This window comes from Euleptes europaea, chromosome 6, assembly GCF_029931775.1.
Source record: "Euleptes europaea isolate rEulEur1 chromosome 6, rEulEur1.hap1, whole genome shotgun sequence".
In the NCBI taxonomy this organism is placed as follows: domain Eukaryota; kingdom Metazoa; phylum Chordata; class Lepidosauria; order Squamata; family Sphaerodactylidae; genus Euleptes; species Euleptes europaea.
Genome location: NC_079317.1, coordinates 70,227,719 through 70,249,317, shown reverse-complemented (window position 1 = coordinate 70,249,317; position 21,599 = coordinate 70,227,719). Strand labels below are relative to the sequence as shown.

Sequence of the window (21,599 nt, the reverse complement as noted above, 5' to 3'; positions counted from 1 at the left end):
GGTCCTGCCCTGCCTGTAAATCACAAATATCCATATGATCAGCACGACAGAGAGGGTGATGGCAGGATAATAGATTCCAGATTCCATGATGTGTTCAGACAATCTATGGACATACAAGGAAATGTTCCCTTCCCAACAAAACAGCATTTTGCATATGCTTCAGGCACATCACACTTGGGGTGAGGGCCTTCTAAAAGTTCCAGTGATTACTTTTTAAAAGTAATGTTGAGCTTTGGCCCAAGATACTTGAGAAAATGCCTCTCACAGAGATCTGCTATAACTTCTTGGTGGTCGAATCTTTCATGAGGCTGGTGGCCACTTCGAGTGGGGCATTATCTGTGGTCTCTCTCAGATTTTAGCACCGGTTACCGCTTGCTAGGCTGAGGGAAGTTTTTGTAGCAGGAAGGGAGGCAGAAGGAGATAGGAAAATGGTGCCTGACTCTTTGTTGAGTAACATTTATGATATTATGTGAAGGTGCAGATATAAATTGGGATGGCCCATTCATGCTTCACTCTAGTACTATACATACACAAACACGCATTTCTTACACATGTGAATATTCCATGAATGTGTTCAAGATTAGTGGAGCATAGGAGAACTTTCAGGTTCCAGCCCTCAATTCCTGAGGAATATTGGAATAATCATGATAAAGGTAACATCAAGTTGTCACAACAGATCAAGATTATATGATAAATTTGAAGCTTCTGAAAGATGTATCTGTACCTGTCCAGGACACAGAAGTGAGAAATTGATAAATATTTAATGGCGTATTAAGTGCAGCACCCAGACTCTGCAGGGAAATGTCTCTAATGGAACAAGAGACAGCCTCAAAGTGCAAAGTAATTTATTGCAAGTACAACTAAAATTAAACTTTGGGTTTCAATTTTGTATTAGTGGCTGATCCATTTCCATTTATTATATTACTTATTTTAATTATGTTCCCAACTTCTTAAATAGCCAACCCATTATACTTAAGAATTTTGAATTAAGGGGCTGTATGTTTGGAAGGGATCTGATCATGTCCAGTGCCCTCCAAAGAAAGTGAATCCAGAATTACCAAAGGAACATTATTTTTTTACCATCAAATGGTAGTGTGGTTCAATGTATAAAGTCAGATGCTATAACCAGGGTATTATATATGGTGTGTGATTGTTAAAAATCCAAAAAATCTGCAGATATATACATTGTTAATGTATAGAATCTGTTTTTGCTGACAAATGTAAACCTGTCCTAGGTATTTTGATCAGTAAGTTGCTGAGCGATCCCCATCTGTTCTTTTAATACAGAATCCTACCAACCTGCTTTTGATTGTCTCCATTCTGATTTCTTGTGTCTTTAATGACTCTTGTTCTTGAAGCCTGAATACGTTTGTCAGCGATTTCAAGGATAAAGGATGGTTTGTCTTTTCTGTCCCCAGGTATACCAAATTCATCAGCCAAACGGCCTCTTGAAAAAAATTAATTCTGTAATTCAAAAAATTACAGAGCCCATCCAACCTAAAGTGGCAGAACACAAACAACAGACAGTGAAACGTCTCTCTTACCCCTTCTCTAGGGAGAAACAACACTTGTAAGTCAAGGTTCATCATTTGTATTTGTTATCCTTTTCAACAGAATGGCCTCTGGGAATACCACTTGAGGCTAAGTATGAGAATATTAATAGCAATATGTTAGGCCACAGTTTTGTTACAACTTTCATTAAATGATGGTCACTAATAAATAAAGTCTTGCCTGGCTAAAAGTAGAGTTATCCTACTGGACTTCCATATGTAAAATGAATTAAAAAGAAATGTTGGAATCTCCCTAAATTTAACAAAATTAACATAAAAGAGCCCACATTGTTTCATTCTTTCTCATCCCACAGTTGGGTAGGCTACTTGCTCATAATCCAAAAGTGGTTCAATAAAGATTGTGTCCAAGTGTGATTTCAGCCTATGGAGGAGTCTTCAAATGACTCCATAGGCAAACAACAGTCAAGAACTGGGTAAAAGCAATGTTCACCATTCATGTATAAAAGTCAGAGGGGAAAAATAGGTCTCTTACAGTGCAGTCCTGTTAAGGTCACAATGAAGATGAACTCATAGAGTGGAATCTCATTAGGCCATTAGGGGTCTCATTAAGCACTGTCAGTAAATACTGAAGCAAACACATCAGCTCTGAACTACTTGCTAGAAGGAGAATGACGTGACTATTTACCATGTGGTATCAACTTAAAACCTATCGCTCAGTGAATGTAGAGAGCCACTAACCAGAGGTAGTTTGCAGAATGGTGAACAGTAAAGCAAAGCACTTCCCTGACTGCACAGAAATCCTATCTGCATGGCTGAAGGCTACAGGGCCCAACTCAATGATACATTGATGGAGTCACAATTTTCAGCAGCTGTTACATGATAAATGTTCATTGGGATTAATTCCAAATCTTGGCTAAGTAATTGGTAAGGAAGAAATGTTTGCCTTTTCATGAAGTGTAATGTCACAGCTAGGAGCCCTGTGGTGCAGAGTGGTAAGCTGCAGTACTGCAGTCCAAGCTCTGCTCATGACCTGAGTTCGATCCCAACGGAAGTTGGTTTCAGGTAGCCGGCTCAAGGTTGACTCAGCCTTCCATCCTTCCGAGGTCGGCAAAATGAGTACCCAGCTTGCTGGGGGTAAAGGGAAGATGACTGGGGAAGGCACTGGCAAACCACCCCGTAAACAAAGTCTGCCTAGGAAACATCGGGATGTGACGTCACCCTATGGGTCAGGAATGACCTGGTGCTTGCACAGGGGACCTTTACCTTTTTAATGACACAGCTAGAGCACCATGGAAATACAGGACCCAAGTCTTCCTAGAATCTGTGTGTGAATCAGAATCAGATAACCTTTACTGGCGTAATATTGATGGTCACAAGGGCAGAGATAAACAGATAATACGTATCTAGATTAAAATTAGGTTTGAATCTTAACCTTAACAACTTCTGCAAAAAACTCCGCCACCTTCACCATAACATCAGTTGTAATGTCGTTCAGCAAGAATTGGCAAGTGGATGGATCTGTGTGTGACAATACTTATTTAGCTAGCATTGTAGAAGGTACTGATGTTCTCAGCAGAATAACAATTATTCCTTTTATCATACTGAAATATATTTGTAGTGTAGCGGTTGTGGTTCTATTACTTAATAAGATTTATAAAGAGGAGTACATGAAGTAAACAGTAAAAGGTAAAGGTAATCCCTTGTGCAAGCGCCGGGTCATTACTGTCCCATGAGATGACTTCACATCACAACGTTTACTAGGTAGATTGTGCTTACGGACGGGGTGGTTTGCCATTGCCTTCCTCAGTCGTCAACACTTTACCCCCAGCAAACTGGGTACTCATTTTACTGATCTCGGAAGGATGGAAGGCTGAGTCAGCCTTGAGCCGGCTACCTGAAACCGACTTCTGTCGGGATTGAACTCAGGTTGAGCTTTGACTGGAGTAATGCAGCTTATCACTGAGTGCCACAACAATATTGCAGAAACAGGCTACAAGTGCTACACACTGTGTAGGAAAGAGCAAAAGCACTTGATTCTCTTTCCTGTGAAACCACCTAGAGATTGGACATTAATTTCACTTACATAAGGCTTTGGTCCTTTGAATTATCTAAAGAGGAGTAGCTGCTGTCTGAAGATCATTGTTAAAACAAACAAGGAAAAGAGGAGATTATGAATTGATAGTCATTCTCTCTCCTAGGGAATCCTTGGCAACACCAAAAAATATGGCTAATTTATCTAAAATCCACACTTACACATTTTTTTCTTTTCTAATGTTCCAATAGATTTGATTTGTCTGACAGAGAGTCCTTTTTTGACAGCAAAACCCGAAGCACCATAGTAAGTATTAAAATATAATTTATTATAAAAATAATTTAAAAAGCAGTATGGTAAAGTTTATTTCCCCATGGTAATCTTATATTTCTCTTCAATAAATTTTATTCAGAGTTTCTGTTAGAGCACTTGACTAACAGAATCAGCAACTTGTAGAGAAATTATTTGAAAAACAAATGAAATTGTTCGTAGAAAACTGCAATAGTCAAATATTGATGCAAGTGGATCCATATACATGCAATAAATAAATAAATAAATATGTATTTATTTATATGTAAATGTATATCCTGTTAGTTGGATGTATGTGTTGGGAATGTGCATGTGTGGGCAGCCAGTGTGTGATTCAGCATGGTATAGGAACTGAGCACCATTCATGGAGTTCCAAAACCCAGAGAAGATTGTAAGTAACACTTAGGATTGGCATAAAAGTCAAAGCAGAAATCAGAAAAAGAGAGCAGGAATTGGAGATGTGCAAGAGGCTGTTTTGTTTGAATGAGAGCTGAGTATGAAAAATCTGGTTGGTCTGTTTGAATGGGAGCTGGTGTGAAGAAATATTTGGAGCTGCAGCTTAGTCTGTAGCCTTGATTATGTCAAAAGATACAATCTTATATCTAATGGTGAAGTGTAACCCAATCTGTGCATACTTAAATCCACAGATTGGGCCCACTTTGACACAAAGGAGACTTTTCTCCAAATATAAGGGACCCCCAGGTTTGCAGAAACATCTGAAAATTGGGGGGGGGGATGGAGAGAGGAGTGTTCTCTGTGCATGTGCACAGACAATGTGGTTCCATTGGAACAGCTGTATCATGGCAGAGGCAGAGACATTACAAGTGGGGAGGGAGAGCGCTGGGCAAGGTGGCCCGGACGTAGGCAAGCAGAAGGTTGGGAGGTGTGAGGGACGAGACAACAGCAGCCCCACTAGAAACCCACTACATGTTACTTAACAAGGTGGCGATGCAGACGACAACCAGACAGGAAGAGGGAGGCAGAGTGACCAGGATGAAAAACAGCTGGTTGAGGAGGCTCCTGTGCTGCCGCCTCAAACTCTCTCCCCAGTTCTCCCTTTGGCTGTTGAGAAGGCCAGGCAGAGCAGTGGGGTGGGGGGAAGGCCACTCTCGAATTTTCTCACTGTAAGCTGCTCACTGGTTTCGCTCACCCCCACTCTCTAATTTTCTCCCAGTGGTGGAGGGGAGTGCGGTATGGACTAGTGAGGGGGGGAGGCAGCTGCAGTGGAATGGAAATAGAGAAAGGAGAAAGACAGAGAGAAAGTAAGTGTGTGTGTGTGTATGTATGTGTGTGTGTGTGAGAGAGAGAGAGAGAGAGAGAGAAGGCATTTGAGAACGGAACGAGAAAGTTTGTGTGTGTCTGTGTGACAGAAGACATTGGAGGACCGAGAAAGAGAGATAGACAGTAATGGCAGGGATTGGGGGACAGAGAACGGGAGAAAGACTGACAGGCAGTGAGAGAAAGTGAGAGCAATGGTGGGGGAAACAGGGAAGAATCAAAACCAGAGAGAATGAGGTGGCCGCTCCTGCAAGTTTTTTGTGGGTCCCCGTTTGTATAATGTAATATCATTGTTCCCTGGGTGTTCTGGGTTAGATCTGCTTCACAGGAATCTTTTAAATGTTTTTCACACCTACCCATTTCCCTTGATGCACGCACATACATTGTCTCAGGGGGCTCAGATTCAACCATGCTGAGTGGCTAGTCCCAGCCTCACATTCCTTTTTACTGGCACCTCCATTTTTGCGTTGAGATTCTATAAAACGTGGCAGACCATTCCGGATCTAGCAGAGGCGGTCTGGCAAGGTACTAGCTAAAATGACCTGGAGTGATGTCAACAGAGTGGAGGCATATCAATCTTGGCAACAGGTGTGCCAAGGAATTTAAAGCCTTTATTTGGATTAATAAAGTGATAATTAATATTCAAATTCACATTCTAGGTTTATGGACTGAACTGATGGAGAAGAAACCGTTTGTGACCATAGAAAGGGGTTGGGAAAAATTACTTTAGTTAACACCTGTATATTCATTCAAATATTCAGCAGTCGGCCAGCCTTCACTTGTAATACACTCATTGTTTTCCTTCCTTAACGTTGACTTCCATCTTTCATATTTAAGTCCTACTACAAATATTGACCCATTCCACCTATTTAGTCACTCCCTAGAACTGTTTGACAAGTAATCAAGATCTTTCACTTATTATGTGACTATGGCTAGTGAAGAAGAGAAAACAGTTGTTTGGCCCTGAAACAATGGGCTAAATTCCTATTCCTGGTCATAATTTGTTCAGTTTGTCTTCTATGTCAGTTCCTCATTAAAAAATTGAGAATACCTCTTAAGCTCTCAGGATTGGAAAATGGTTGATTTTTTTTCTAACAAATTTGGGCATATAAGAATGGGCCCTTGTGTGTGCATGTATGTTTTAAATTTCACCGATACAGAAAATTCAGCTTCTAAATTCAGCTGCGAGACTATACTTTTGAGTGGCTGTTGGAGCAGTGTAGGATCCCTAGGGAACAGAACTTACTGTAGGTCACTGTTGACTTGTAACAGTGTAGAAGTGCCTCCTCCTGGATCAGCTGTTATAGACAAGAAAGGAAAGAGTTTTTTTCTTCAGACTCACAACCCATTCCTGATGTTGGGGGCTGACTGGGCATAGGAGGTGGTGTGACCCCTATGCCGCCTGCAGCATGCAAAGTCGCTCGGATGCCAACATAGGGGCACTTACACTGGCCCCTGTGGACTGCAGCGGTAGCGCAGCCCTCGGACGCCGTTGCAGCCTCCTGCCGGCATCCCAGGAGGCATTCTCGGGGCGTTCTGGAGGGTGGAGCTGCCATTAGGCAGCTTCCTAACCCCTTTCGACCTGGGAACACCCCCTAAACCTCCGGTGGTACTGTGCCACCTTTTTGGTGGTGCAGTATTGCTGTTCTCTACAGGACTCCCCACCCCCCATTTGGGGCTTTTACAAATAAACCCCTCTTTTTTCTCATGCGCCAGCCATAAAACCTCATTGGAAGCATCGCAGCGGCACTTCAACCACGCCATCCCCGGCCACTGCAGCTCTCAAGAACGGGTTGTCAGCCCTTCTGTCTGCCCTCTAACTTAAATCAGTTTTTTATGCTCCAGCAGCCCAAGTAATATCCATACATCCTGCACCTTTCTTACCTTTCTGTCTTGGGTGGTTGTTCTACTTCCCTAAGTTGCCTTCCCTATTTCAAAACTGACCTCCATTTTCCAATGATCTCAACCAGTTTGTTTCATACCACCTTTTCCTTCTGGCATCTGCAAGGAAGAGTTAAATGCATCTATACGTCTCTTTCAGTGTCTCTGTTTAAATTTTTAAAAACACATTACCATTCAAGTTCCACACACACACAATTTCTCCAAGGAGCACAGGGTGACACACATGGTTCTCTCCTATTTGTTTATTCTTACAGCAACACTGTGAGGTGAGTTAGGCTGAAAGAGAACTATTCCAAGGTTACAAAGTCAGCTTCATGGTAGACCACAGCAATTCACCAGTTTAGTCCCGCACACTAACAACTTCACCACATTACTTTTAAATTATTATTAATAACAGTTGTAAAGGGAGGATGGAACATATTGCTGCATGCTCTCCCCTTCTCCAAGGGCAGTGCTTACTGGGATTTGTTCCCTTTGAAAGAAAGAACACAGGAGACTTACAGCATTTTTGTAGTATTTATTAACAAATATTTGATTACAGCACAGTGGCCAAGCCCAAAGGATAGACTCATTCACGGTAACCAGACTCAAAGCTCACAACAAGTGTTACCTTGGGGGAAGTCTTAGTTATTCTTGGGCCCCAGGAAAAAGTCCAGGATCGCCCTTTCCCACCTACCCCCCTTTACTCTCACCCAATTCACTCTCAAAAAGAATAATATACCCAGTTTTCACCCAGTACATGTCCCTTCAAAAATATGCCACAGTTTGTGTTAGTTAGATTGATGATGTATGTATATTATTTTTCAAAAAACAATTTTAACAGACAAATAGCGCTAGCTAGCTAGATCATGTGTGGGAATCATTTTTAAGAAAAAACCTTCAAGCATAGATGGAATAGCTCATTTTCAAAGGGCAGGTAGTCATCTGGAACTAGTTATTAGAATTTTTTGCTATCAGAGAAAATTGAAATACAGGGGAACACTATCAGATTTTGTCATACTACACACTGAGTGATACAATTAATGGATTCTTTATTAGGTCATATATCACTCCCACCAGCTATTGGGGAGCCCCGAGTTGCAGGGCTCTGGTCAATTGCCCAGACTATTCCATAAGTAGGACTGTCACTGATGTTACCTTATAGTAAGTCCTGAAGTGTGTTGAAAACAGAACAAAGGCAACATCATTTCAAAATCGATCAATCTTTTTATTGATGCAAGAGACAAAGAATTGGTCCGGGAATCTGTCAACAGAAAGCACTTAAGGTTGCGGGTATTTCCTGCTTCCCCTCCCTCCAGCAGCCATTTCCACCCACAGGAAAGTTTATTCCTAGAGTTGCAAGATCCAAATGGAACAATAGGAAGAAAGCATGGGAGTGAGCTGCTGGCAAGGTGAGTGTTTTTTGCCTTTCTTAATCTTCTAGGGAGCATTAACTGAGGTTGCTGTGTGAGAGGTCAGTGTTTGTGGATGAGTGGGTGCTTGTAGCCTGCTAGAGAGTGGTTTTAGTTTTGTTCTGTTTGATTCTTTTGCCTAGTTTGTTGCTGACTGAGGAGGGTCTGTTTGCCTGGGGTTGATTCCTGGCTCTGCCCTCTGCTGTGAGCCTTTGAACGATAAGGCTCCTCTTCATCAGAGACACAAGCCTTTGGCGCAAGCCAAAGGGCAAGATCCAAAGGGCCTGTGGACCCTGTAAGAAGCTAAGAAATTTTTACATTCCTATATGTATTACTGCTTTTGGTTCAGTAAATGCTAGGTCAGGCCTGTAAGTTCCAGGTTACGTCAACACATGAAGGAAATTCTAGGGTGAAGGAATCCACTTGGAAGGTGACAATGAATGCTCAAGGCCCATTTCCAGTCACCTGCAGGAAGTGCACCATATTTGTTTTTCTCCCTGGGGACAAGACTGACTTGTCAAAACTGTAAGCCGATAGGGCTCTTAGAAGAGAAGGTTCGAAGCCTGGAGGAAAGAATTGCTACCTTTCGTGAAATCAAGGAAGGAAAGGATTTCATTAGCAGAAGCCATGAGGCCCTGCATAGGGATGAGGAGACTGGTCAAAGGGAGAACAGAATGGTTGTCTTCCCTAACGAGCCTCCTGCGAGTGCTACAGCCCGAACCCGAAAGTGTCAAGCAAGGCAGCACTCCTTGCCATTGGGGCTCTGGAATTGATTCTAGGTCCTTGTAGTGACAACAGAGACAGAAACACTGGCAGAGAACAACCACAAGTCTATGAAAGACAGAGTGAGGAGGGCATGGGGATACAAAGAAATGGCATTGGAAGGAAAGTGTTGGTAATTGGTAACTCTGCTGAGGGGTATGGAACATTGTCTGTCCAGGCCTGATCCCCTAGCCCAAGACGGTTTGCTGGCCAGGAACAAAGATTAAAGATATTTGTAGATCAGATGCCAAAACTGATCAAACCTACAGATCGTTATACATTTGTGATGGTCCACATGGGAATGAACGACATAGCAGTGAACACCATCAGACGCATTAATGCTGACTATTATGTTCTTGGGAGGCAGCTGAAGGGAATGGGGGCACAGGTGGTATTCTCTCTGGTCCTTCCCATCAGAGGGAGAGGAGTGTGATGGGGACAGAAGGTGAGCCACTGGCTGAGGTGAGCCACTGCCAGCAGGAGAGATTTGGACTGGACCACCAGCTAGGTTTTCTGTAAGATGGCCTACTAGCACATACTGGACTTCACCTATCAAGGTTGGGGAAGAATTGTTTGGCAGGAACCTGAGGAGATTAATCAGGAAGGCATTAAACTGACACCACAAGGGGAAGGAGACAACCAACACAGGGATTTCAATGAAGGAGTGTAAACAGCAGAGACCCAGCTGGGAAAGCCAGGTCAAATGGAGCCAAAGGTGCGAGGATTCAGATGCCTATGTCCCAATGCCCAAAGCTTGGGCAATAAGAAGGAAGAGCTTGTGCTTCTAATGCAGGCAGAGGGATATGATTTAGTAGACATTACAGAGACTTGGTGGGATGATTCCCATGACTGAAATGTAATAGTGGATGGATATGAGTTGTTCAAGAAAAAACGAAAAGGTCAAAGAGGAGATGGAGTGGCTCTGTATGTGAGGAGAAGGTTTGCATGTCAGGAAATACTGGAGGAGGCGGGTGACAGCCCAGTGGAAAGTACCTGGGTGAGGATAAGGGAAGCAAGGATGAACAGTATTGGGATTGGAGTCTGCTACAGGCTGCCTGATCAGGGTGAGGAGGTGGATGCTGCCCTCCTTGAGCAGCTTGACAGTGTATCCAAGCAACATGACCTTGTAGTTATGGGTGACTTCAAGTTCCCTGATTTGTGCTGGGAGACTAACTCTGCTAAGCATCCAGAGTCATGCAACTTCTTGACCTGCGTGGCCAACAACTGTTGTTGTTTTTTCAAAATGGTACAGGAATCTACAAGTCACTCTGCCATACTTGATTTAATATTAACCAACAGACGAGTTGGTAAATGGGGTGAAGGTGGTGGGGACCTTAAAGGGAAGTGACCAGGTCCTCCTAGAACTCCTTTTGCTGTGGGGGACCAAGGAAGTTTGCAGCCAAACATATATGTTAGATTTTAGTAGGGAGAATCATTCCATGAGCAAGAATGCTGAAAAGGAACAGAGCAAGTGAAGGGTGAGCTCTCCTAAAACAAGAGATCTTGCAAGTTCAAGCCATCACTGTTCCAACAAGATAAAAATGTGATAGGGGATCCAAGAAGCCAATGTGGATGAACGTAGAACTCCATGATGAGCTAAGGAAGCAAACGTAAATGTTCAAGAAATGGAGGGAAGGCGATACCTCTAAAGAAGAGTATCTGAGGGTTGCTAGGCACTGTAGGTCAGCCATCACATAGGTCACAGCTCAGAGCAAGCTGAGAATGGCCAGGGAGACTCACTACAACAACTAAAGCTTCTTCAGATATGTGAGGAGCAAACACAGGGTAAAAGAGTTGATAGAGCCACTGTTGGAGAAATGGAGAAACTCTGACAGAGGACAGAGAGAAAGCACCCAATAGGCTCTGTCCCAAGGAAGATATTGGAGCAGATTTTAAAGGGGTCAGTTTGTCAGCCTCTGAAGGACAACTTAGTGATCTGGGGAAGGCAGAATAGATTTGTCCTCAATTGGTCCTTGCAGACCAATGTTGTGACTGGCTTACTGGAGTTTAAGAACATTGTTGAGGTTGTTATCTAGATTCCAGTAAAGAATTTGACTCCATGATGTTCTGATGGGTAAACTAGAGTACTGCAGATTGGACTCTAGGATTATTAGGTGCATAGTTAGGTCATTAGGGAACTGGATGGAGAACCGCACCCAACGCCTAGTTGTCAGTGGCATTTCATCTGTTTGGAGGGAGGTGTCCAGTGGAGTGCCCCAGGGCTTGGTTCTGGGCCTGGTACTTTTCAGTGTTTTTATAAATGATGTGGATAAGGGAATGGAGGGATTACTCATTAAATTTGCAGATTGGGAGGAGTAGCAAACACACTTGAAGATAGAGATAGAATTCAGCGAGATCTGAACATACTGGAAAAGTGGGCGGATGTGAACAAGATGCAATTCAAAGAGGATAAGTGCAAAGTTTTACATTTGGGTAAAAAAAATGAGAAGCACTTATGCTGGATGAGGAATACACTTCTGGGTAGCAGTGTGTGTGAATAAGATCTTGGGGTACAGGTGGACTGTGAGCTAATTATGAGCAGCTAGTGTGATGCAGTGACCAAAAAAGCTAATGCAGTCTTGTAGAGTATCAACAGGTGCTTAACATCCAAATCGCAAGATGTCATAGTCCCTCTGTACTCTGCATTAGTGAGGTCACACCTAGAGTACTAGGTGTAGTTCTGGAGGCCATATTTCAAAAAGGATGTAGACAGAATGGAGCAGGTGTGGAGGAGAGTGACGAGGATGATCAGGGGCATGGAGACCAAGCCCTACAAGGAAAGACTGAGGGGCTTGGGAATGTTCAGTCTGGAGAAGAGGAGGTTGAGGAAGTATTTGAAAGGCTGTCCCTTAGAGGAGGGCAGAGGGGTGTTCCTGTTGGCAGCAGAAGATAGGATTCAAAATAATGGGTTTAAATTACAGGCAGAAAAGTACCAGCTAGGGGTGTGTATTCAACTAAACCAAACAAACAAAAAAACCCAAATACCTTTTTGGTATTTTTCGGGAAGGGGAGTTTACCAGTAAAAAAAATGGCGGCAATAAAAGAGAGCTGAAAAAGTGGATCCCAAATAATGCTGATTTTTTCACCATTTTCCTCCCTCCCTCCCCCCTACTTGCCTGCTGGCTGACTCAGATCCTCACCGCCCGCCTTCTCTGAAGGCAGATCTCCTCTGCAAGCTGTCTCCCACCTCCACAGGGAGGTGGGAACCAGCATCAAACAGAGATCTGAAGGCCCCAGGCGTGCAGTTCTGAATGCTGGTCTCACCAGAGCCCAGTGTTCGGCTCTGCAGGGCATATTTTTCAGGTTTGAGTTTAATAAACCCGAATTTTTTTTATTTTTTTCGGAAAGCAGAATCCATTGTATTTAGCTTTCTGGGTTTATCAAAAAATTCTGGGTTTATTAAACCCAAAAAATACCAGTGGAAAAAAAGGTGCACAGCCCTAGTAGTGGTTGGATATTAGGAAAAGATTTTTTTATAGTACAAGTAGTTCAGCATTGGAACCAGCCTCCAAGGAAGGAGGTGAGCCTCCCCCTCACTGGCAGTCTTCAAGCAGCAGCTGAATGAACACTTGTCAGGGATGCTTTAGGCTGATCCTGCATTGGGCGGGGGGTTAGACTAGATGGCCTTTATGACCCTTTCTAATAGCCCATAGGTCCTCCTCCATTAACAGAAAAAGAGAAGGGAGCATAGCAAAATGGAAAGAGAGAGTGGAATGGTTTTGTGAAGGGGACTAAATTGTCATTAAAGAAGAAAACTAAATAGGGAACATGAACAATTAAAACTAAAGATGTCAGTGTCTGGGTATAGTTTAACTCCCTTTTCTATCCAATGCATTCAAGGACATAAAATAAATAAGTAAATAATTCCACTTTCTTGTTAACCAGAGTTACTTCTAAACTCTGTGCCTTAATTGAGCCAGGTTTTTAATAGAAATAATAATTTTTGAAGGCCCCCATTTTTCTCTTTTCAACTAGCTATGTCTAGTTTTCTTTAAGAATGATCTGTAATCTTCTGGTGAGAATGCTACTCTAAATTAATTACCCATATACGATTTTTACTAAATATGTAAATTATATTTCTCTGAAGTCCAGAGAAGGCAGATGGAGGGTTTCTTTTGCCAAATAGAAAGGTAAGAGACGATAGCAAGTATTGCTGTTCATTGTTTGTTTCCATGTTTGAAAATACAACCATAATATACTATACAACTTCTATTTTTGGATAAAATCTTTCATTTGAAAAACAAATATAGACACAATGCTGAATTGTACATGTTAAAACCAAACAGAAATGTTAAGCAAAATTAGAGGCAGGCTGCCATCTGATTCTAAATGTTTGGTGGTAATAACATGGAGGTAATAAAGTTGTCTCTTTGGGGCTCATTAGAGATGAAAGAAAACATATGGGCTTTGGAATTTTTTAATTGGCTTGACCTTTCACTTCATAAGACAAGGAACCAGATATTTATGGATGAATCATACTTCTCATGGGGCACACAGTGGGGCACAATATGGTATTCTTTTATGCCATTTATACTGCCGGTGTTTGTTACAGGCAGATACTTATAGCAGGCACAGCTAACTATTTGCCTCTTAGGTTTTTTGCAAAATGGGCTTACACAAATACATGCAAGATTTGATGTCTCTGTAATATAAAATCATGGGAGAACGTTCCCATTCCACTGTTCTTCTTAAATGTTGGCTTGTAGAGTGTTACCTTAGAACAGTGGTTCTCAAACTGTAGATCGGGGACAAAAAATTGGGTCACCAGTCTCAAGATAAGTTGGAAAGTCAGGAAGGGAGAGGAACAAGGTGAACTGTAAAAGGGGGCTCTGTGAAGTTAAATGACAAATTTGGAGTTGCCTCTGCATAATGTGTGAAATGACCAAGAAAATATATCCTGTTTAGGATGTGAGGGCGATCTGGCGATATATCCTGTTTATCAGTAATGCTATATATTTATAAGTATGAAACATAAACAATAAATATATAAACTTATTCAGTATTAACAGATATAAGGTTCCCGTTTCTTATACTGGGGAGAGGAATATGCAGTTCCTTTACAAGTAGGTCTTGAAAACTAGAGTAAGTTTAGAAGTGGATTTTGAAAAGTAGAGTAATTTTGGCAAGGGTTTCTCTGTTCAAAGAGTTTGAGAACCGCTGGATTGTAATATATTGTGCCCACACTAGAGTATCATCAGGTTTGTTTGTGTTTTCATTAACATCAATCCTAATAAGAGTGATTGCACACCGCCTAGTTCTTAATACTGATCTTCATAATGGATGGAAGAAATGGGCATTCACTGGATGGTCTACAGTACTGGGGGATGTTTTGGCACATGAAGAGGCATGGGGGGGGGGCAATAGCACCTGATCCCGCCATGCTACGGGCTCTATCGGCATTTTTGAATCTACAGGACTAGGCTTTAAAACGGCAGCGTCCCCAGGTTGGACCCAGTGACGCCATCACAACTAGTTCTGCCCTCAATATAATAGGCCTGAATCAGTCTCTTGCTGGAGAGAATTCCACAACTCATGACACTTCTTGCTACCAACCAATCTCATTTTGGATAATGACAGCAGCAAAGTAATGACCCAGTAATCTTAATTCCTGAGATGGAGTGTTTGTATTGTGAAAGGTATTCCTGAAAATACGGCATTGGCCTCAGAAAAAAGTAGCTGAGCATTGGTACTGTAGTACTAGACATAGTCAACAAAGCAATTAATTCCCTTTTCTTGAAAATATTGAATATTCGTAATGTTTTACACTGGCTTGGTTCAGATGTTTCATTCCAGTCCCCAAAATGAGGAAGTAAGAGAAAAAAGAAAATATTACACAGGAATTTCTCCAGTGTTCCCACAAATTTTCACTTTTTTTCATTGGAAAATTAAAAAGAAAGGGAAATTTGGGGAAAAGCGGGGACCTGGACTTTCCTCAGTTATTTCCTCCCCCTCCCCCGGGCCCTCAAATCTCTAGCCCTGGGCAAGTTTCCAGTCACTCTTTGGAGAATTACAAATTGGAGGTCTGTTCCAGGTAGGCATTTGTGAATCAGTCTTGCAGTCTTGTGTAAGCTCAGTTTCTAGTGTTGAATTGGCAATAGGTAGTTCACACAGACTTCACAGTCTGTAGTGTTCACTTGGTTACCAGTTATTGTCTTTTATTCCTGAACACTGACTTTCATAGGGAATGGTGGTGATGTAATAGTAGCACTCAAAAGCTTAAATGTACTGATGCTTTTGTTTGTATTACACACAGTGCAAATGTTATTCTTCATTAGAAGCGCTTAAGAAACTTTTTTTTTCTACAGGTTTACGAAATACTGAAACGAACTACCTGCACCAAAGCCAAATACAGCATGGGTAAGGATATTTATTTAGGTTTTGGATCAACATCATATCTCTGATTCTGAATCTGGCTCCCATGCCAATCAAAAAACACAGAGAATGGGGCCAGGTACAGATAGGGGATATTTTTGTACAGAATGCTATGCATGTGCAAATATTGGCACAAAGACTGGTTAGCCATCCTACAAATAATGATAGGGGAATTGAGCTATGCGACATTACTTCCAGGAAAAAGCCAGAAGTGACATCAGTTCTCTCTAGGAATTGCTGGAGACTCTGGATTGGATTCTGAGGTTTTCTGCAATATGCAGGCTTCTTCCATGGAATGCTAAGGAAAAAATTGTTGCAGGAAAAAAATCAGAAGCACATGATCTAAAATACATGATAAATGGCACCTTGCATACCTGTCAATACTGTGTAAAACTCTATGAATTACATAGTAATAATTTTGGAAAACCAAAATTTCGAGAAATCAAGATCCAGGATATTATTCTCTCTACAGGATTTATATTATTTCAGAATGTATTTCTGATTCAGGATTGGGTTAAATTTGAGGGGCGGTAGCATCCTTAATTAAGTGCTTCCTGGTTTTCTTAAGGGAGGCGCCTTTTCACTGTTGTTATTCTTAGGAAATCTGGAAGGGACCGTAGTTTCTCATACAGTGCCAAGTTGCACAACTGAGATGACTGGATCATCCTGGCAATTGCTAAATCTGTTTTCAAGGTGTGGCTTTGTTGTTGTAACCTTTTAAAGGTTACCAGAATGCTTAATGAGTTAATTGCTATTTTTAAGTGGTTTGCATAGTATTTATAATGTATACTGTTGTCATGCTATTTCTTTCTGTATAGGATGGTCCATCCTGACCTGGATGGCCAAGCTAGCCTGACCTTGTCAGATCTTGGCAAGTATTTGGATGGGAGACCACCAAGGAATACCAGGGTTGTGACACAGAGGCAGGCAATGGCAAACCACCTCTGAACCCTCTCTTGCCTTGAAAAGCCCATAGGGGCTCCATAACTCTGCTGTGACTTGACAGCAAAAGAAAAAAGAAAGGATGGTCTAGTCGCTTAAGGCAGTGGTCGTCAAACTGCGGCTCCCGAGCCGCATGCGGCTGTTTGGCCCCTTGAGTGCGGCTCTAGAAAGCGCCCTCCTCCTCCTCCCTCCTTTCCCTCCCCTCACAGCGCGGCCGGGTTTTGCTCGCGGCGCTCGAGGGCCGGCAGCGCCAAGGCGGGCGGCGGCAGCCAATCAGCGGGCGGGATTTTTCCCGCTGGTTTTGGGTGGCGGAGGAGGCCGAGGTGTTGAGGAGGAGGAGAAGGAGGCGGCGGCGGGCAGGGCCGAGCCGGGGTGGCGGACATGGCGGGCGGCGAGGAGAATTATGGCAAGAACGGTGAGCCCCGGAACTGCCGGGCCGAGCGCAGGAGGGCAGCGCCGGTGGGGACACGCCAGGGCACACAGCCACTGGCCGGGCTGGAGGGGGCGCCGGCCAGGCCCCTCGGCGGCGCCCCCCATCTAAATTTAGCCAAGCAGCGCAGGAAGTCGGGGCTGGGCGGCGCTGGAGCAGTGCCGAGAGCCCCGGGGGGCAGGGGGGGTCCAGCGGCGTCCCGGCCATGCGCCCAGCCCGGCTCCAAGTTTCAGCGGAGTTCGCGCGGCGGCCAGCCGGCCTGGGTAGTGCTCCGGCCGGGCGCGTTTGGCCAGGCGGCAGGAGGCACCGGCTTCAACCCCCAGCTGTTCCAGTTAAAGGGACTGGGCAAGAAGGTGATGGGAAAGACCTTCCCCCGAGACCCTGGAGGGCCATGGGGAGGGGCCGTGGCTCAGCAGCAGAGCCTCTGCTTGGCGTGCAGAAGATCCCAAGTTCAACCCCTTGGCATCTCCGGTTAAAGGGACCAGGCAGGTAGGTGAGGCGAAAGACCATTTATGAATGGGAGGTTTTGCCTTGGATTTGCCACTCAGATGCACATTTTCCCCATCCAGATTCTCAAAACTCTGCATGGGGTTATTGGCCATTTATGAATGGGAGGTTTTGCCTTGGATTTGCCACTCAGATGTACATTTTCCCCATCCAGAATCTCAAAACTCAACAATAAGCCCCCCTGCAGAGTTTTGAGAATGCAGATGGGGAAAATTTGCATCTAGAGAGCGGCAAATCCAAGGCAAAACCTCCCGTACAAGAATGGTTGTTAAAAGGCGTTTTGGCTCTCAAAAGAAATCTCAATCGTTGTACTGTTGATATTTGGCTCTGTTGACTAATGAGTTTGCCGACCCCTGGCTTAAGGCATCGACAATTTATAGTAGCTCCATATATGATACATGGCATTTTATAGCTGGAGGCCTTTATTGTTCATCTAGGCCCATACCCAGTACCCAGTTTTCTGGGGGTAAAGGGAAGATGACTGGGGAAGGCAAACCACCCCGTAAACAAAGTCTGCCTAGTAAATGTCGGGATGTGACGTCACCCCATGGGTCAGGAATGACCCGGTGCTTGGTCAGGGGACCTTTACCTTTAGGCCCATATAAGATAATAGTGTGCCAGCAACATTGAAAAGAAACTGTTTTTCTAATGGCCAAGTACTGACTTATACCATCTTCAACCCTAGCACCTTAACTTCCTCATGTATATTAATGCTCTTCATGGCATACACTTTGTAGTATGGTAACAGTTCAATAAATTCACTGCAAAATTTGTTGAACATTCACTGATTGGAAAGCAAGTTCTATCCTTGGATCTTCCAAGTAAATATTTTTAGGTTTAGTGACTTAAGGTGCAATGTTCTGGGAGTAAGTCCTGGTAAGATGGTAGTTATTTCTCAGAAGACCTTTTTTGATGGCTTAGTTTCCCAATTTTCTGAGGGCTTATTTCTAGAGACAAGCTTTTCTGTTGAGTATGAATGTTTAGAATGCCTTGGGGAAGCTTCAGCACAAATATACTGTGGGATTGTCTCCCAGTGTGTGTGTTGCCACAGTAAGAGGCAGCAAATAACTAGTATTGTCTGTGGTTGAGGATAATCTACATCCAATATAAATAATATAAAGTGGGGGCCTGCAAGGAGTTGTGGGGGACATCTCATTTCACCTCCTCCACTTTTCCTGTTTTTCTTTTCTAAAATCCCCCAAATCTTTCCCCTTTTCCTCCTTCCTTCTCTCCTTCCCACCCACCAGCCAACCTACTTTTATCTGCCCTCCCTGTCTTCAGCTTTATCACTCCACCTGGCAGCCTTTATCTAGAAAAATTATGATTGAGTTCTACAGTACTGGCTACTGTACCCAGTTGCATAGTGAAGAACCTGCAAGGACTTGCAGGGGTTACCTCACTTTCCCCTGTATTGTCCTCCCCACACTGTTTCCTTTTTTCCTCCTCCAGACAGCCCCTACATCCTCACCTTTACCTTCTTCCTTCCCTCCTCCCCATACACCAAACAACTTCTATCTGCCCTGCTTTTTAAGCTGTATTTATTATTTATTTACTTCATTAATATCTTGGCTTTCTCCACATACAACTACCCTGAGGGGTAGATTAGTCTGAGAATGCGTAATTGGTCCAGAGTTACCCAGTCAGCTGCCATGGCAGAGGGGAGTTTTGAATCTGGATCTCACAGATCCTAGTCTGAAAATCTAACCCAGGGGTCCCCAGTGTGATGCCCAGGGGTGCCATGGCACCCTCCAGCCCCTTTCCTGGCACATTCCAATTGTTTTTAGAAAGCGGGCAGGGCCATGTGGGGCTTTTGCCCAGCAAGGCTTCTGATTGGCTATTGGAGAGTTGATTGGCTGTGCAGATTTTTAAAAATATTACTATGGCAGCATATGCCACCACAGCAAAGGGACTATGCAACTGAAGATAAGGTGCAGCAGCCATTTTGTGCCTGTGCCTCCCACACTGTCAGAATTCCAAAGGTTCTAGTAGGCTCAAAAAGGTTGAGGACCCTGCTCTAACCCCTACACCACAGTAGCTTTCACAGGGTAGCTGCTGTTGAACAATAGCCATATATCGACTGGTACCCAACCAATAGGGAATTATTTTCAAAACTCACAATAATGTATTGATAAATGTATTTGTATATACATGAATATCAATTCAATAGTATAGTTGCAAAAATTTAGGTTAACTTCCTCAGAACACTTTTAACTATAAAAAAATCACAGGAAATAGATCAAACGTTTTTATGTCTCCAAATTTTTCAAAACAATATATAAATCTAAATGATTATTACAGTATTGTATTTTGAATTGGATCTTAACGGGACATATTAGCATAAGCAAGTTTCCTCAGATCCTAATATAATACTTCTATCTATAAATGTAACAATTAAGACATTTCAAGTCAACCTTTAAATGCTTCCAAAATATTACATTTCATTAAAAAAAAAACACCAGCATTTTAAATTAACTTTACCTTAGGCTATGCTGCATTGTTCTCTGTGTGAGTTACCAGTGCATAATCACTTTCCTTAGCTCTTTGATTAAAACTCCAAACAGAGTATCGTTTGCAAAAAAAAAAAAAAAAAGATACAGATTGTTTTAAGACTTGTATATCAGAACACATCTCCAGAATTAGGAACCAGATTAGTGATGCCCCCTTAGTAGAACATTTCATAGACCATAAACATACTGAGAAAGATATAACATTTCAAATTATGTATAAATTGGAAAACAGTAAAAGTAAAGAAGCCCAAAAACGTTTATTACAACTGGAGACTAGGTTTAATTTTAAATGGCAGAGTTTACACCCCAGAGGTTTGAATACGACTTTGGATTTATCTAGAGAACTAGAAAACCACACCTGAATGTCATTACAGTAGAATAAACATTCCTTCTAATTGATTTGCAAATGAACCCCATCTGAGAATTATTTAGGTATATTTGAATACTCTGTTTGGAGTTTTAATCAAAGAGCTATGCACTGGTAACTCACACAGAGAACAATGCAGATCCAAGTCTTAACTACTACATCACAGTGGCTCTTGTGAGGTGGCTGCTGTTGAACTGGAAAGCCAAGCCTGGGTAAGTCACACAAGTTGCATGGTACCAAGTTACCTGATAGTTGCTGCTGGCCCTAGCCCCCTGGCCCTCTGAAAGGCTAAAACAGCCCTAGAAAGGACCTTGCCCCCTCCCACTGTCCTTTACTGACAGAAACCAAGGCTTGGAGGCTGGCAATACAGTTGTGGTAGCCTAGTAATAGCTACAGAAGGCATTTTGTTTTTTAAAGCTACAGATGCTGCTTCTGTCATTTTGGGGTTTTTAACACACACGTATCACTTTTTAAGATTTCAGATTTTTTTCTGCAAACCTGGGGCATTTCTCAGGTTTTGAGAAACATCTGTCTTGTCTGTCCTTGGCTCCAGTCTCTTGAATCAAGTATCCACAGACAAGTGGAGACCCACGAGACTCACGGTGGGGGGATCTCATCCTCTCTCTCGTTTGCTTACTGAGTAAGCCACTTGCTGGGTGGTCCACTCATCTGCACCACTGCCGCTGCCGCTGCTCCTTCCCTTCACCAATCTCCCTCCCCCCCAACCAGGCTCACCCACTCACCAGCTCCAGTAGTAGGGGGGACTTTAGCAGCTCCTCCCTCCCTGGCCACATTGCCACCCCTCAGGTTCAGACCCCCCCCCCCATTCAATTGTAACAGATCTTGGGCCAGTCACTTTCTCTCAGCCTAAACTACCATGTATGGCCGTTAGAAGGATTAAATGGAGGAGCAGAGAAAACTATACACCACCTTGAGCTCCCAGAAGGGATGTTGGAATAAAAATGTGATAGAAAGATAATTTGTAGGGGAAATTGGGGTTCTGTATTTTGATGAGCTTATCAGGTAAGTTGAAACATTTTTTCCCACTGCAATGCACACCATAACATAACTCAAAGCTTGCTTTGTTACACTCATCCAATACTGTTATTATGCAGCTATCCCCATTAGTTTTTCATTTATATATTTTTCAATATTGATTTTATTTACCAGTTCCAAGCCAGCTTTAAAGACAGGGTATCAGAATCATTGAAAGAGTCATGTTACCTAGGAACACATGTCCAAATTCCATCAGATGCTCCATATTTGGAAGCCACTATATTAATGCAAGC

At 43.0% G+C, this 21,599-nt stretch overlaps 1 protein-coding gene across 3 annotated transcripts in view; it reads left to right on the top strand.

The window, feature by feature from the left end:
- The window catches only part of ANO1 (anoctamin 1), a 109,561-nt gene that overhangs the window by 26,470 nt on the left and 61,492 nt on the right, over positions 1 to 21,599 (top strand). For all 3 annotated transcript variants that reach the window (XM_056851824.1, XM_056851823.1, XM_056851822.1), the window contains exons 4-6: positions 1,419 to 1,570; positions 3,795 to 3,849; positions 15,491 to 15,542. In XM_056851824.1, the coding sequence (XP_056707802.1) occupies positions 1,419 to 1,570; positions 3,795 to 3,849; positions 15,491 to 15,542 (259 nt within the window). The remainder of the gene's footprint in view (positions 1 to 1,418; positions 1,571 to 3,794; positions 3,850 to 15,490; positions 15,543 to 21,599) is intronic.